Source organism: Globicephala melas, chromosome 2 (assembly GCF_963455315.2).
Source record: "Globicephala melas chromosome 2, mGloMel1.2, whole genome shotgun sequence".
NCBI lineage: Eukaryota > Metazoa > Chordata > Mammalia > Artiodactyla > Delphinidae > Globicephala > Globicephala melas.
Window position 1 is genome coordinate 38,335,670 of NC_083315.2, and position 15,989 is coordinate 38,351,658.

General features: G+C 50.0%; 1 protein-coding gene and 1 pseudogene across 1 annotated transcript; both read left to right on the forward strand.

Moving 5' to 3' along the window:
• Positions 1-236: 236 nt before the first annotated feature.
• LOC115864691 (myeloid-associated differentiation marker-like) lies at positions 237-3,022 on the forward strand. The gene has a single exon (XM_030878665.2). It carries the CDS (start codon positions 1,634-1,636, stop codon positions 2,498-2,500), a length of 867 nt encoding a protein of 288 aa, XP_030734525.2. The 5' UTR covers positions 237-1,633; the 3' UTR covers positions 2,501-3,022.
• An 8,994-nt stretch (positions 3,023-12,016) lies between these two features.
• Positions 12,017-12,923, forward strand: LOC115864712 (myeloid-associated differentiation marker-like; annotated as a pseudogene).
• Positions 12,924-15,989: the final 3,066 nt, after the last annotated feature.

The following is a 15,989-nucleotide window of genomic DNA, read 5'->3' on the forward strand; positions in this document are numbered from 1 at the left end:
ATGGGGAAGGTTGGCTCCATGCCTGCATCCCTTCTGGGTAGAAGACACTTACTGGGCTGCCTTGGGGCCACTCAGGCCCCGGAATTCCGCCCCCCCAGTCATTCCCGCTCTGCCACCCCGGGCCCCTCCCCAGTCCCGGGTGCATCCTCAGGGCTGTCACCTGCCAGAGGGCCAGCAGGTGCCTCCTCTTTCAGCTCCTGCCCTTAAGAGGGGGCTTATGATCTGTTCATCCTCCACCCGCTCCCTGGGATGCCCTGAAAGCCTCCACATCAGCAACCAGACACGACATCCTTGTTCACTTCCAATCCTTCCTTCCCGGCTTGGACACTAATCACCAATCTCCCAGGCCAGAAAAATCTTCGCTCAGGTAGTACTACTCCTCGATCTTTTCAGACTCCCACCTGGAGGGAAGCTTTGGAGTTTAAGAGCCAAACATTATGTTAATTTATTCTGTGGTTCCCCCAGGATGTTTCACCTTGGAGTAATGCTGAGTTGGTGTCTCCCTATCCAAGTGGGGAAGAGTCACATTTTAAGGCAAAACTGGGGGGAGGGGATTCAAAACAGTTCCTACTACACATGTCATCTTGTCCCCACTGCCTTGCTCTCACCCCATGGCTTATCCCTCTTCTGGGTGGGGCTGTGTCACCTCAGATGGCAGCTCCTTCTAGTGACGGCTGCAGGGAGGAAAGGCGGGGATACGTGTCTCTTCGGGTTGCTGTGGAAGGAGCCCATGGCCCTGAAGGTGTGTCCTGAGTTCCCAGAGCCTGAGCTTTGGTCCTGGGCTCCCACCCACGGACCCTGCTGAAATTCTGGGCTGCAGAGCAAAGGGTTCAAACCCATGGCTTTGGCATTTGTATCTGGGTTTCCCACACCCTAGCCATGCCACCTTAGGGAAGGACTTAATTCCCCCAACCTTAGTTTTCTCATCTGTAAAATGGGGTTAGCAGTACAATCCACAGTCCCTTTTCTGAAATCCTTGGGGTCAGATATGCTCCAGAATTCAGAATTTTTCAGCTTCAATCATGTAACTTGGTGTATCTACTCTATAGGACATAATAACCACTGGGGTCTGAAGGCACCTTGTAATCAAACACATTAGTGTTTCTGACACTGAACTTTTGAGCAGTCACACTACATAAAATAAAGACCATAAATTGTCTTGTGTCTGTTCAGTTCAAATTTTGTTACCAAACAATTTTTGTTCAGTTTTCAGAGCCTTGAAGGGTTGTAGTTACAGATAAGGGTCAGGCTACCCTGTGTCTCTGTAGATAATGGCATGCCACACAAAGAGGTAAAAAAATGTTCATGGTTTGATGCCAGACCAAACACAGCTGTGAACCTTGGGATAAGACAAGTCTCCTGAGAAGGCCAAGGGTGATGGGTGGGGAGAATCATTCTGCAGCAGCAGTGCCATTACCCAAGTGTGTGGACAATTGGTTCGAGCTCCAGAGATCTTGAGCCTCAGCCATCACAGACCCCTGAGACTTTCCAGGCGTCTGATCAATCCTCCTCCAGAGCCGAATCTTCCTCTGGTGGGTCCTCGGTGAAGACCACTGCCATGTTGGTGGCAGTGACCAGTAGGACCAGAACGACCACCACATAATCGTCCGCAGGCCTGGGCTCCTCAACCATTATGGGTTGCTGCCTCCGACGGCTGCAGCTGCTCTCCACCTGTGTGGCCTTCTCCCTGGGAGCCAGCGTGGGCACCTGGAAGGGGACCATAGGTAACTGGTCCATGTTCATCTGGTGCTTCTGCTTCGTCGTGACCCTCATCAACCTCATAGTCGAGTTATGTGAGCTCGAGGATCACTTCCCCTTCTCCTGGGACAACTTTCTCATCACCTGCAACTGCTACTCTGCCCTCCTCTGCCTCTCGGCCTCCATCATCTACCCCACCACCTACATTCAGTTCTTGCCCGATAGCCGCTACCGGGACCGCACTATCACCTCCACTGCATTCTCCTGCCTTGCTTTTGTGGCTTATGCCATGGAAGTGGCCTGCACTAGGGCCCAGCCCAACATGATCACAGGCTATATGGCCACCGTGCCAGGCCTGCTCAAGGGGCTGGAGACCACTGTGGCCTGTGTCATCTTTGTCTTCATCAGCAGCCCCTACCTGTACCTGCACCAGCCGGCCCTGGTGTGGTGCGTGGCCGTGTACTCCATCTGCTTTCTCCTGTCATCTGTGGCCCTTCTGCTGAACCTGGGCAAGTGTGACAACAGGCTGCCCATCCCCTTCCCCATTTTCCAGGTTGTGCTCACTCTGCTCTCCGTCCTCCTCTATGCCACCGCTCTGGTCCTCTGGCCGCTCTACCAGTTCAACCAGAAGTTCGGCGGCCAGCCCCAGCGGTCCAGCGATGTGAGCTGCAGCGATAGACTCACCTCCTTGGTGTGTACCTGGAACCAACGACTGGCTGTGGCCAGTCTGACAGCCATCAACCTGCTGATTTATGTGACTGACCTGGTGTTCTCGGTCCACCTGGATTTTGTCAGTGGCTGAGGCTTTGCCCAGGGGCTCCTGATTCCTCTTCTCACCTGAAGTTCGTTTCCAAGCCCTGACGTCCTCTGATGTGCTCTTCCTGGCTCCCCTCTCTCCCTGCTCACATCCTTCCCCAATCATCTTGCTCTCTTTTCTGTTTCCTTCCCTCCTTCTGCTCTGTCTCCTTCCTGTTTTGTGTGGTTGCCCACATTCTGTTTTGCCTCTTTCTCTTTTCACTCTCTTATTTTCTACATTTTCTGCTTTTTGGCCCTTTTCTGGTCATTTTTGTTTTCTCATCTCCTGTGTCCTGACCGCCTCTTCCCCTTTTCCTTCTTCTGATCCACCGGGACGCTGAGCTTCTTCCTCCTCTGCCCACTGCCCCCGTCCCACCTCCTAAGGTGCTGACTCCACATCACACAGCCCTCTGTGCAGCTGTTCACACCCTGGGCCTCCGGAGGGGCCTCACAGCCAAAGTATGCCTGTGCCCCTGGTGGCGCCTTCGTTGGTGTGTGTATATGGGTTTGGGGTGTGCCGGTGAGTAGGTAGGGATTGGGCCTCACTTCCTCCCAGTGGAGGGGGGTGTACAGTGCACCTTCCCTTTATTTAAAAAAAAAAATCTCTGGAGGGCAATAATTTCCGGTGGTCAGGAGGCTTAAAGCAGAGACCCTGGGTCCCTAGGCCCCAGCTGGTGCTCGGCCCTGCCTGACACTGGCTCCAGAATTTTTCCCGGCTTACTAAAACCCACCTCCTAGAGGTCATCTTAAAAGACGCAAGGGCTGAATGCCTTCCATCTGAACTACTCTCTTGGGGATCAAAATAGGAGCTGGCAAAAAACTGCATGGTCTTGAAGACAACCGTCTGAAGTATTTGTGAGGGGCAGCGATGTGGCCCTCCTGCCTCAGAGTTCAAAACAGCATGTCTTGCCTCTGCGGGGAGAAGAAAATGGCCCCTGCCAGCCTTAAAGCTGATGTTAGACTGGAATTTTTCTTTTTGTGTGAGTGGTCAGGAGGTCAAAAATTACTGGATGGCCCTGTTCTTTTTTTTTTTTTCTAACAAAGATAAGATTGAGTTTAATTGTTTGTCTTTGGATTTTTTTTCTTTTTTAAAAAAAAATCTTTATTGGAGTCTAATGGCTTTACAATGTTGTGTTAGTTTCTGCTGTACAACAAACAAAGTGAAACAGCTATATGTATACATATATTCCCCATATCTCCTCCCTCTTGCGCCTCCCTCCCACCCTCCCTATCCCACCCCTCTAGGTCATCGCAAAGTATCAAGCTGATCTCCCTGTGCTATGCAACAGCTTCCCACTAGACGGCCCCATTCTTTTTTTTTTTTTTTTTTTTTGGCTGCACCGGGGCTTCGTTGCTGCGTACGGGCTTTCTCTAGTTGTGGCGAGTGGGGGCTACTCTTCGTTGCTGTGCGTGGACTTCTCATTGTGGTGGCTTCTCTTGTTGTGGAGCACGGGCTCTAGGTGCATGGGATTCAGTAGTTGTGGCATGCGGCCCCAGTAGTTGTGGCCCACGGGCTCTAGAGCGTAGGCTCAGTAGTTGTGGCACACGGGCTTAGTTGCTCTGCGGCATGTGGGATCTTCCCGGACCAGGACTTGAACCTGTGTCCCCTGCATTGGCAGGCAGATTCTTAACCACTGCGCCACCAGGGAAGCCCGACGGCCCCATTCTTAAAGGCAGAGTTTCTTTTCTATTTTGGAGGGGAAGGTGGGTTGAATGGGTGGGGATTTCCGCTGCTGCAGTCAAAGGAACTGCAGTGCTTGAGTATGTGGTGCACACATGTGTTTCTGTATGTCAGTGGCTTTTTGTTGCTGCTTCCTGCTTCCCTGGGACTCATGCATAAAGTGACCTATATAAATGTAGAAATATATAAATATATATATATTTTTTCTTTTTCTTTTAATTACCTGGAGCTTCTGGTCCCCGTCAGTCCCTGCTGTCAATCATAGAGAGAAATCTTGTCCTTTCTGCCACATCCATAACGTTCTTTTTTTAAAACCTCAATACAAAGATAAAAGAAAACAAAAATGAAACCAACAAAATCCACAGATCCTAACTGCCCCAAGTTTGACTAGAAATCAGAAGCAGCCTAGCTTTTAAAGGGGCCTTGCCAGCTCCTCGATGCCTCTCTTTAAAGGGGTGTGCTTTGTGCATACTGAGTGTGTAGTTGTGTGCGTGTGTCAGTGGGCATGCATGCATTAAGACCAGCAGCGCTTTATATAACTGTTGGCAGGGAAGTCACCCCAAGCCTTCTTCCTCTCCTGTTTTCAGCCACAAAGGCTCAGAGTCCAGCATCCTCGTGTCACCAGGGCCAGAGAAGCCAGGCAAGTAGAGCTGTGGGGAAGAGGCAGGGGAAGGACCTGCACTGCTGCCACTCACTCCTGTACTGGGATGAAGCAAGAAGCAGGCAAATCTTAAGAAGGAATGAAATAAAATTCTTATTTTAAGACGAGACAAGAAAAGTTTATTTGGCCAAATTCACTTAAAGCTGGGATAAAAAGTTAAACAGATTTCTTTATTGCAGGACTTCTTAGGACCTTGTATAGATTAGTATGCATTACAAAATTACCAAAAGAGGTATATAGCAGTAAGTGATTCCCCAACTTATGTGATCAGGGAACTCTTTCTCTTCGTGGAACATCAGGGACTAGTGGTCCATGGGATACCCTTTGGGAACCATCCGGCACATCTCCCCCTGCCCCCCACTGCCCCCAGACTGGTTCAACAGCTTGGCTTGAAAGGTTCTCACAAAATCACCTCCCGCAGTGGTCCATCTCCTCTGGGGCAGCTTTCATTCCTTAAGGGGTGCAAAGCCCACTTGCCCTGCTCTCTGGACTTGCACAGAGAATTTCAATCCTTGTTCAGCTGGAGAGTTCTCTGAAAAGTTCTCAAGTGTCCTTGTGTTTCCTGTGCTTACGTGCTCTAGACTGAATGTCTCTGCATTAAGTCAGGTGCTCCTTCAGGGCAGGAACTGGGCTTTGCTCTGGGATCTGCAGTGCCCAACACACAGTAAACACATGGTAAATAGTTTTTTAGGACAGAGGTGAATAGAACCTCCACAGTTCTCTCATGCACACCTCAACTGTGCCCCCATCTCCAGACCTTCCACGGTCCTGGCTGCCTGTGTTGATGGGCTGTGGAGTCACACATGGTGGCTCACATGTTTCCTGTGACATTCACTCTCCAATGCTCATTGCTCCTTGCATAATTGACTCTCCAGATCCCACAACTCTCTTACACGTAATCTCACGATGGCATCTTGATCCCTCCTCAACGCCTTTGCACAAGCTGTTCCTTTGCCTGGGACATGGCCACCTCTTTATCAGTCTTCAGATCTCTGCTGAAACGTCACCTGTGTAGAAGGATCTTCCAAAAGTACATCTGCCCATCATGCTACGTCCTAAGACCCTGTTTGTTCTCTTCATCGTGCTGGTCACTACCTGAAGTTTTCTTGTAACAGTATTTAACAAGTTTATGGGTTTGTCATCTAACGCCTCCACCAGATGTTCCACGCAGACAGATGTCTAGTCTCTGCTGTCACCTCTGTGTCTCTGGGCCAAGTCAGTCCTGGGCATGGTGTGGACACAGTACATTTTGGACAAATGAACAACTGAAATCAGTAATCATTGGGGGAAGGGGGAGTTCTTATCACATGCACACAAAATGATAATTATTACAATAAAGGGGGTGGGAGGAAACTTTGGAGGCGATGAATATGTTTATGGCCTTGATAGTGGTGATGGTTTCATGAGTATATATTTATCCCCAAACTCATAGAGTTGTATACATTAAATATTTACATATGTTTACATGTCAATTATATCTCAATAAAATTGCTTCTTAAAAAATAAAATGTAGTTAAAAGTGCTACACAGTAACATGGGAAAGTGAGTAGAATATTTAAAAGACAAATCACATGTAGTACAATTATAATAATATAAAAATAAGTTTTTATGTTGAGATAAGTTACAAAGAAATACATGTTTCTATTACTTAAAAAAAAAAAAATCAATCATGGAGGTCTTTTCGTCCAAGATGGCTCAGACTCTCTTTCCACATTTCATCATAAACGCTTCTGTCACTCTTCAGTCAGACTCCAAGGGGCAGAGCGAGGCTTTGAGTCGCTGACGTTCTAACAGAGACTGATTCATGAGGAGCCGCCTCTGGCTGCCTGGCCAGCTCCGTGCAGTAGAGCCTGTGAAAGACCCTTGTCATGTTTCACCGTGTGGTCCTTCACTAGGATTGGCTAGACTGACCGAGAATTTTAATTTTTTGAAAAAATTCAAACCATCTTGAAACACACAAGCCAAGCATCCAGGTGCAGGTGGGAAGGATGAGCATGTTTATTGGGAGGCTCCTCAAGGAGATGCAGAGGCAGGAACCCAGGCTGCCTCCCTGATCCTCTGGCTGGTGTACCCCTTTCCTAGACTCCCTTCCCAAAGCACTCAGTACCCGGGTGCCCAGAGGGAGGGGCGGGGGTGCTGGGAGCACCTGGCATGGGGTCTGAGAAGGTTAAGGGAGCAGGAGGGAGATGTGAGGCTACAGTTGCCCTGGGGGGCATCAAATGTCTGGCACTCTTGGCCCCTCCCCATCATCAAGACCAGGTGAATGCTTGTTCCCTGAATATTTCATAAGTCTGCCCCCATTTTCCACCTCTGAAAGTGTCTTTGCTCAAGGCCCATCATTACACACCTCGACTGTGGAATTAGCCCGGAAACTGGCCACCCAGCTTCTTGGCCGGCCTCCATTCTGTTTTCCTCCTAACGGCCAGAGTGACAGTTCCAAGGTGGGAATGTGATTGATCAGCCCCTCCTTACAGAATGTCAGTGAGGCATCATCACTTACAGCTAAAATCCAACTTATTTTTCAGGTGTTCAGGCCCATCCACTTTGGACCCTGTCTGCTGTACCTGCAATACCTCCCTTACTCCCTGCCTCATTTGTTGTGCTCAGATAAGACCTAGGAGCTTGTGGTGACCTGCCCACACCAGGCTCCTTCACAGAAGTGTCAGTCTGGGAGCAATGGGAGATGGAGTTGGTGGAATCCAGTTAGGCTTCCTGGAGGAGGTGATTAAGGGTCAAGTCTTAAAAGACAAATAAAGGTTAACAAGGCAAAGAAGAGAGGAAGAGTTTTGGGTTTTATGATTTGCTCAAGGATCTCATGAATCTTCAGTGGTGAAGTTGATGTGACTGCGGCTTGTGTGTGGGAGAGGGAGGGAGAAGGGAGAATTGAGCGTGGCCAACTGGAGGCCAGTCTATATGTCCACTTGGGTCAGGAATGAGGCTGTGGGGTGGCACAAGGTAAGGAGTTGGAGCTGAGACACTTTGGAAAAGCCAGGACCGTGTGGCCTGCAGCCTCAGAGCAAGAGTAGACAAGGAAAACCATGTCCTTCAGCAAGAGGAAATGTCAAGGCTGATATCTGCCTCCACTGGAGGTTTGGATTTTTTTTTTTTAAGTCTCCACAGAAGAAATCAAAATCTCAGGGCTTCAGTTCTTGTGAAGTGGGCCCAAATGTGCATGATCTCTGAGGTCCAACAACTCTAACCTGGGAAATTAACTCAATCAGTGCCCAACAGACGACTGGCCTGGAGGGTCCTGAGCAGAAGCAGGTACAGTTATTCTGGGTGAAGCTCCTAACCCAGGCAGCAGGATCCTCCCAGGAAAAAAGGGGTCCTGTAAAAGGGGGCTCTGAGTTTGATGACAAAGTACACGAGGGAACAATCCACTGTGAGTCACAAGAGCTCCAGTGAACAGACACCAATCTGAAAGAGAAAACAAACAAATACACTTAATACAATTAAGCACATTAGAAAAAGACACCATGAAGAGAAGACAGGAGGATATGAAAGAGAACCCTAATGGGTTGAAGAATGTCCTCCTAAAATTCATGTCTACTCAGAACTTCAGAATGTGGCCTTATTTAGAAATAGGGTCTTTGTAGAAATGATTATTTAAGAATCTTGAGACGGAAATCATCCTGGATGGAGGGTGGGCCCACAATCCAGTGACTAGAGTCTTTAAAAGAGAAAGGACAGAGAGATTTGCACACACAGAGTTGAGAGAAGATGAGCACGTGAAGGTGGAGACAGAGATGCAGTTAAGCGGCCACAAGCTAAGGGGCCTCCAGAAGCTAAAAGAGCAAAGGAATGACCCTCCCCTGGAGTATCAGAAGCAGCATGGCCCTCCTGACCCCTTGATTTCACACTTCTGGCCTCCAGAACTGTGAGAGAATACATTTCTGTTGTTTTAAACCACCAATCTCGTGGTAACTTGTTGCAGTAGCCCTAGGAAACAAAGATGAATTAAAAAATGGAAAATAGAGCCTTTGTCATATTTTTATAAATTTCCAGAAAAGCTTGCCCACTTCTGGTTCCAGAGCATGGTGGTCACATGGATCCAAGGACCCCTTGTCCTAAAACTGTGGTGCCCCAGTGTGTGAGACTCACAGGGTAGGATCCACTAATCTAGAGAAGGGTGGTCGGTCTAAAGGCCCACAGGAGCCAGCAGAGGAGGAGGTAAGTAAAGGGGATGGAGACGACTAAGGCCCACTGGAGAGGACCACCTGCATCTGCCGGGGGATAGTAGAAAAGCAAGATGCACTGTGCATGACACGGTCTCCTGTTTATAAAACGGGAAAAAAATTTACAGATACCCCTGCAAACGTGTGTGCATAAATGTACACACATGTCTAAATATGATTTCAGAGCATGTGAAATGTGTTAAAGGCTGTATATGAGGTTGAGGACATGGATGCTCCCTGGACGGAGGGGTGGACACTCCTATTAGCAGGGAGGAAGGCTGGCCACGCCGAAGGGAGGAAACTGGGCACATGTGATGTGATCATATTCCTGCTTTATGTCAATTATACATGAGAATAAGTAAATATAGAAAATACTAAACAGACATGAAGAATGAAAAGCAATATAAAGTAAAGGGGGTAGCAGCTGCTCAGCTCCAGCCACCAACCCACCACCCCCTAGGGAACATAGCCCAGTGCCACAAGATCACGTCAACATGCCTGGCTGCTGGGCAGGCAGGGCTCAGCCACATCTAGGATGTGCTCTGACGGAGGCACCATTTCCACGCTCACAGATCAGAATGGTGGAGCTGCTGGTGGGAAACTCAGGCAAACCTGTTGCTTTACAGGTGGAGGTATTGCGGCACAGAGAGGGCACATGCCTTACCCAGGGTCACATAGCTGGAACCCCCATGCCTCTCCTCCAAGTTCTGCTTCTGTGGCATTAAATTGATCCAAAGTTGTCATTTAGCCCTAAGCCCTCACTTTGTGGAGGTAAGTTGGGGACAAATTCGGGGACAGACAGCATGACACCCTCAGCTGCCCTCAGAGCCAGTGCCCCTCCCCCCACCCCTGGCAGTGTCCACTGGAAGGCCAGCAGGCTCCAGGGCTCCACTGGCAACTGGGGCTGAAGGAGCCTTGTGAGTCCAGATAGGTTCTCGGGGTTTGCTCTGTGTTTCTCTTTCCAGCCTCAGCTTTTCCCAGGGTTTATTATCAGCAAAGGTGACAAGGCCCCTGATGGCAGGAAGCTGGCTGCAGGCTCAGGCTGCTGACCCTTAAGCCCTGGGGGCGCCTCTCGGCCAATAGTCCCTTTGAAACAGGGCAGCTATCCCTGAGGAGGGAGCGGGCCGGGGAGGAGCTCTCAGTCCCCCACACCCTGGGACCCTTGCAGGAGGCCCTGAGTGAGGCAGGACTGCAGCCCTGCTGGCGGGACTGTCTTGGGCAGGTGACCTGGGCGATTCCCTGGTCTCCATGGTCCTTGCCACGCTCGCCACGTGTCCCCTGTCCCAACCCTGAAACCCCTTTAGGCCCCTGTCCTCCCTCTTTCAGTTCCACTCCAGGCCCCTCCTCCATGGGGAAGGTTGGCTCCATGCCTGCACCCCTTCTGGGTCAGAACACACCTACTGGGTTGCCTCGGGGCCACTCAGACCCCGGAAACCTCCCCAGCTCATCTCCACTCTGCCGCCCCCGCCCCAGTCCCAAGTGCATCCTCAGGGCTGTCAGCTGCCAGAGGGCCAGCAGGTGCCTCCTCTTTCAGCTCCTGCCCTTAAGAGGGGGCTTATGATCTGTTCATCCTCCACCCCCTCCCTCCCTGGGATGCCCTGAAAGCCTCGACATCAGCATCCAGACGCAACATCCTTATCCATTTCCACTCCCTTCTTCCCAGCTTGGAAGCTGCTAACCACTCTACCAGGCCAGAAAAATCCTCACTCAGGTAGGACTATTGCTAGATCCTTCCAGACTCGCACCTGGATGGCAGCTCTAGAGTTTAAAAGCCAAACATATGTTAATTTATTCTGTGGTTCTCCCAGGATGCTCCACCTTGGAGTAATGCTGAGTTGGTGTCTTTTTTCCCAAATGGAGAAGAGTCACATGTTAAGACAAAATTGGTGTGTGGGGTGTGGGATTCAAACAGTTCCTGCTTCCCATATCATCTTGTCCCCCCTGCCTTGCTCTTACACCATGGCTTATCTCTGTTCACCCCTGAAGCTGCTGGGTCACCGGGTGGGGCTGGGTCGCCTCAGATGGCAGCTCCTTCTAGTGACGGCTGCAGGGAGGAAAGGCCGGGACACATGTCTCTTCAGTTTGCTGTGGAAGGAGGCCATGGCCCTGAAGGTGTGTCCTGGGTCCCAGAGCCTGAGTTTTGGTCCTGGGCTCCCACCCACATGCCCTGCTGAAATGCTGGGCTGTAGAGCAAAGGGTTCAAACTCACAGCTATGGCAGTTTTATCTGGGGCTCCCACTTTCTAGCCATGCAATCTTAGGGAAGTACTGAAGTCCCTGAGCCTTAGTTTTCTCATCTGTAAAACGCGGTTAGCAGTACAATCCATGATCCTTTTTCTGAAACACTTCAGGTCAGATATGATTCAGAATTCAGAATTTTTCAGCTTCAATCATGCAACATGGTGTATCTACTCTATAGGACATAACACCCCACCGGAGTCTGAAAGCACCTTGTAATCAAACACATTAGTGTTTCTGCCACCGACCTTTTGAGCGTTCACACTAAGTGAAATAAATAAAAAACATAAATTATCTCACATCTGTGCAGGTCAAATTTTGTTACCAAATGAATTTTTTAAAAATTCTTGTTCCATTTTCAGAGACTTGAAGGGTTGGGATTGTAGATAAGGACCATCCTAAGCATCATGTCTGCGTAGATAATGGCACACAGCTCAAGGGATTAAACAAATGTTCATGGTTTGAGACCAGACCAAACATGGCTGTGAGCTTTGGGATAAGACAAGTCTCCTGAGAAGGCCAAGGGTGGTGGGTGGGGAGAGTCATTCTGGAGTAGCTGTGCTGTTACCCAAGTGTCTGGGCTATTGGTTCAAACTCCACTGACCCTGAGCCTCAGCCGTCACAGGCCCCCGAGCCTTTTCCAGGAGTCTGACTCCAGAGCTGGAGTTTTCACTGGGGGGTCCTCAGCAAAGACCACTGCCGTGTCGAGAACATAGACCTGCACGACCATCATGACCTCCACACAGTTGTCCTCAGCTCTTTGACCATCATGGGCTACTTCCTCAGCCTGCTGCAGCTGCTCTCCACCTGTGTGGCCGTCTCCCTGGTGGTCAGTGTGGGCACCTGGAGGGGGGCCATGGGTAACTGGTCCATGTTTGGTGCTTCTGCTTCGTTGCGACCTTAACATCTTCATAGTTTGGTTACGTGGGCTCCAGACCCGCCTCCACCTCTTCTGGGACAGCCTTCTCGTCACCTGTGCCTGCCATGCCACCCTCTTATGCCTCTCGGCCTCCATCGTCTTTGCCATCACCTACATCCAGTTCTTGCCTCACAGCCCCTTTCAGGACCACACCATTGCTGCCACTGCATTCTCTTGGATGGTTTCTGTGGCCTGGACCTGTGCCCTGACTGGCAAGTTCTCCTGCTATACGCTCACCTTGCCAGGCCTGCTCAACAGGCTGGAGATCTTCATGGCCTGTGTCACCTTCGCTTTCATCAACAGCCCCTACCTGTATCAGCAGCCACCGGCCCTGGTGTGATGCGTGGCCGTGTACCCCATCTGCTTCCTCCTGGCAGCCACGGCCATCTTGCTGAACTGGTGCAACTGGAACTACAGGCTTCCTATCCCCTCCCCCATTTTCCATTTGGAGCTCACCCTGCTCTCCGTCCTCCTCTACACCTCCGCTGTGGTCCTCTGGCCGCTCTACCAGTTCGTCGAGAAGTTCAGCAGGCAGCCCCAGTGATCCAGTGATGTGAGTTGCCATGATAGACTCACCTCCTGTGTGTGCGTCTGGGAACCATGACCGCCTATGGCCATCTTGACAGCCATCAACCTGCTGATTTATGTGGTTGACCTGGTGGACTTGGCCCGCCGGTTTTTTTTATCAGGTTCTGAGGCTCTGCACAGGGCTTCCCGATTCCCTCGTGTCAATGGAGGTTTCTACACCAAGCCCTGACGTCTTCTGATGTCCTCTTCCTGGCTCCCCTCTCTCCCTGCTCACATCCTTCCCCAACCATCTCGCTCTCTTTTCTGTTTCCTTCCCTCCTTCTGCTCTGTCTCCTTCCTGTTTTGTGTGGTTGCCCAGATCCTGTTTTGCCTCTTTCTCTTGCTGCTCTCATCTTTTCTACATTTTCTACTTTGGGGCCCATTTTTGGTCATCTTTGTTTTCTCGTCTCCTGTGTCCTGACCGCCTCTTCCCCTTTTCCTTCTTCTGATCCATCGGGACCCTGAGCTTCTTCCTCCTCTGCCCACCGCCCCCCTCCCACCTCCTAAGGTGCTGACTCCACATCACACAGCCCTCTGTGCAGCTGTTCACACCCTGGGCCTCTGGAGGGGCCTCACAGCCAAAGCATGCCTGTGCCCCTGGCTGTGCCTTCGTTGGGGTGTGTGTGTGCAGGTTTGGGGTGTGGGGTGGGTAGCTAGGCACTGGGCCTCCTTTCTTCCAGTGGAGGGGGGTGTACAGTGCACCTCCCCTTTAAGTTAAAAAAAAAAAACCTAGAGGTCAATAATTCTCAGTGGGCGGGAGACTTAAAGCAGAGACTTGGACCACTTGGCCCCCCCTCGTGCTCAGCGCCACCTGAGATTGGCTCCAGAAGTTTTGCAGGCTTACTAAAACCCATTGCCTAGAGGCCATTTAGAGGAAGCAAAGGGTGGATGCCTTTCATTCCAGCTACTCTCAGAGGAATCAAAAAAGGAGCTGGTGAAGAACTGCAGGGTCTTGAAGACAACTGTCTGAAGTATTTGTGAGGGCCAGTGTTCAAAACACTGCTCTCCTGCCTCAGTGTTCAAAACAGCATATCTGGGGCTTCCCTGGTGGCGCAGTGGTTGAGAATCTGCCGCCAATGCAGGGGACACGGGTTCGAGCCCTGGTCTGGGAGGATTCCACATACCGTGGAGCAACTGGGTCTGTGAGCCACAACTACTGAGCCTGAGCGTCTGGAGCCTGTGCTCCACAACAAAAGAGGCAGCGACAGTGAGAGGCCCGCGCACCGCAATGAAGGGTAGCCCCCGCTCGCCGCAACTAGGGAAAGCCCTCGCACGGAAACGAAGACCCAACATAGCCAAAATAAATAAATAGCATTCCCTTTAAAAAAAAAAGAATCCTCCTGCCAATGCAGGGAACATGGGCTCGAGCCCTGGTCTGGGAAGGTCCCACATGCCATGGAGCATGTGCCACAACTACTGAGCCCGCATGCCACAACTATTGAAGCCCGTGAGCCTAGAGCCCGTGCTCCGCAACAAGAGAAGCCACTGCAATGAGAAGCCCGCGCACCACAACGGAGAGAAGTTCCCGCTCACCACAGCTAGTGAAAGCCCATGCACAGCAACGAAGACCCAACACAGCCAAAAATAAAAACAAATAGATAAATAAATTTATAAAAAAAAAACCAAACAGCATGTCCTTCCTCTGCAGGGAGAACAAAATGGCCACTGCCAGCCTTAAAGGTGATGTTAGGTTGGATTTTTTTTGTTGTTTTTCTTTTCTTTTTCTGGTCAGGAGGGCAAAAATTTGTGAATAGCCCTATTCCTAAAGGGGAAGTTTCTTTTCATTTTTTGTTTTTTCAGAGGGGTGGCTTTGGAGGGTGGGGATCGCTTCTACCATAGTGAAAGGAATCGCATGGCTTGACTGGGTGGAGCACACAGAGGTGTGTTTCTGTGTGCCAGTTGCTTTCTCTGCTGCTTTGTGCTTCTCTGGGACTCATGAATAAGGTGATCTATATGAATGTATAAGTGTATATATATATATATCTTATTTCCAGGAGCTTCTGGTTTGCATCAGTCCCTGCGGTCAATCATAGCGAAAAGCCTTGTCCCTTCTCACATATGTAGTTTTTTTTAACCTCAATATAAAGATAAACAAAACAAAACAAAAAAACAAAAAAATAACCCCAAATCAACAGATTCTAATTGACCCAAATTTGTCTAGATCTCACAAGAGGCCTAGCAGATTTCCCTCCTCACCCAAACCACCTTCTATGGGAGCCCCTCCTACTGTTTCCACACCCACACCTGATCCAGAGCTTAGGGAGTGGCCCATCCCTGGGAAACTAGAGGTTGGGCCCCATCCCAATGCCCAACATCCTGTCCGCTAACTCTTAAAAGGCCTCTGCCAGCCCCTGGATGCCTCTCTTTAAAGGTGTGTGCCTGTCTGCCTGCTCAGTGTGCGCGTTTGCCTGTGTATGTGCATGTATGTCCGTGTGCACGCCGGCATTGGCACCATCAGCCCTTTACAGTAACTGGTGGTTGTGAAGACACCAAAGCCTTCTTCCTCTCCTGTTCTCAGCCACAAAGCCTCAGCAGCTTTTGAGTCACCAGGCCCAGAGGGGCCAGGCAAGCAGAGCTGTTGGGGCAGGGGCAGAGGAAGGACCCCCACTGCTGCCATTCACTCCTGTACTGGGATGAAGCATGTGATCTTCACCTAGTGGCAGGTTAGGTGGAGGGGGAGAGGTCCCAGGAGGGGGTCCCCATGACAGGCAAATCTTAAGAAGCAATGCAGTAAAATTCATATTTTAAGGCAAGACAAGAAAAATTTCAACATAGAAATTTTCTCTGCCCATTTGGGGCTCCTCCCTCCCCTCTGGTGTGCATTGTGCATCTGCATTATGTGTTAATTAGACCTCCCTAAGGGCAGAAATACCTGCTCCACCATAAAGAGCAATTTTCTTCTTCTGGCCTCAGCCATGTAACTCCTTAGAAGATAACACTACTTACTTATGACCTGATTAATGTCACAGGCTATATTATTTGCACTCTGCCTTTTTTACAAGATAATTGTTTCTTGCATTAACAAATGTGTGATTGAGTCTCTGATAAAAATAATGATGACCAGGTGACTTGAAATGATCGAACATATGTATAGTCTATAAGACCCATGATTATAATAGTGACACTCTAGATTTGGAAAGAAGCAACAGGAGGGAACCATTTCCTGGAGCTGACAGACTAGTAAGACACGTGGTCCAGAGGATTTTGGCTACTGTTACCAGGACTAGGTGAGTAACAGCACCTTGAATGCCCTGAA

What these genes read in the sequence shown, in the direction of transcription:
- LOC115864691 (XM_030878665.2), top strand. Translation starts at nt 1,634, where the DNA reads ATGGGTTGCTGCCTCCGACGGCTGCAGCTGCTCTCCACCTGTGTGGCC.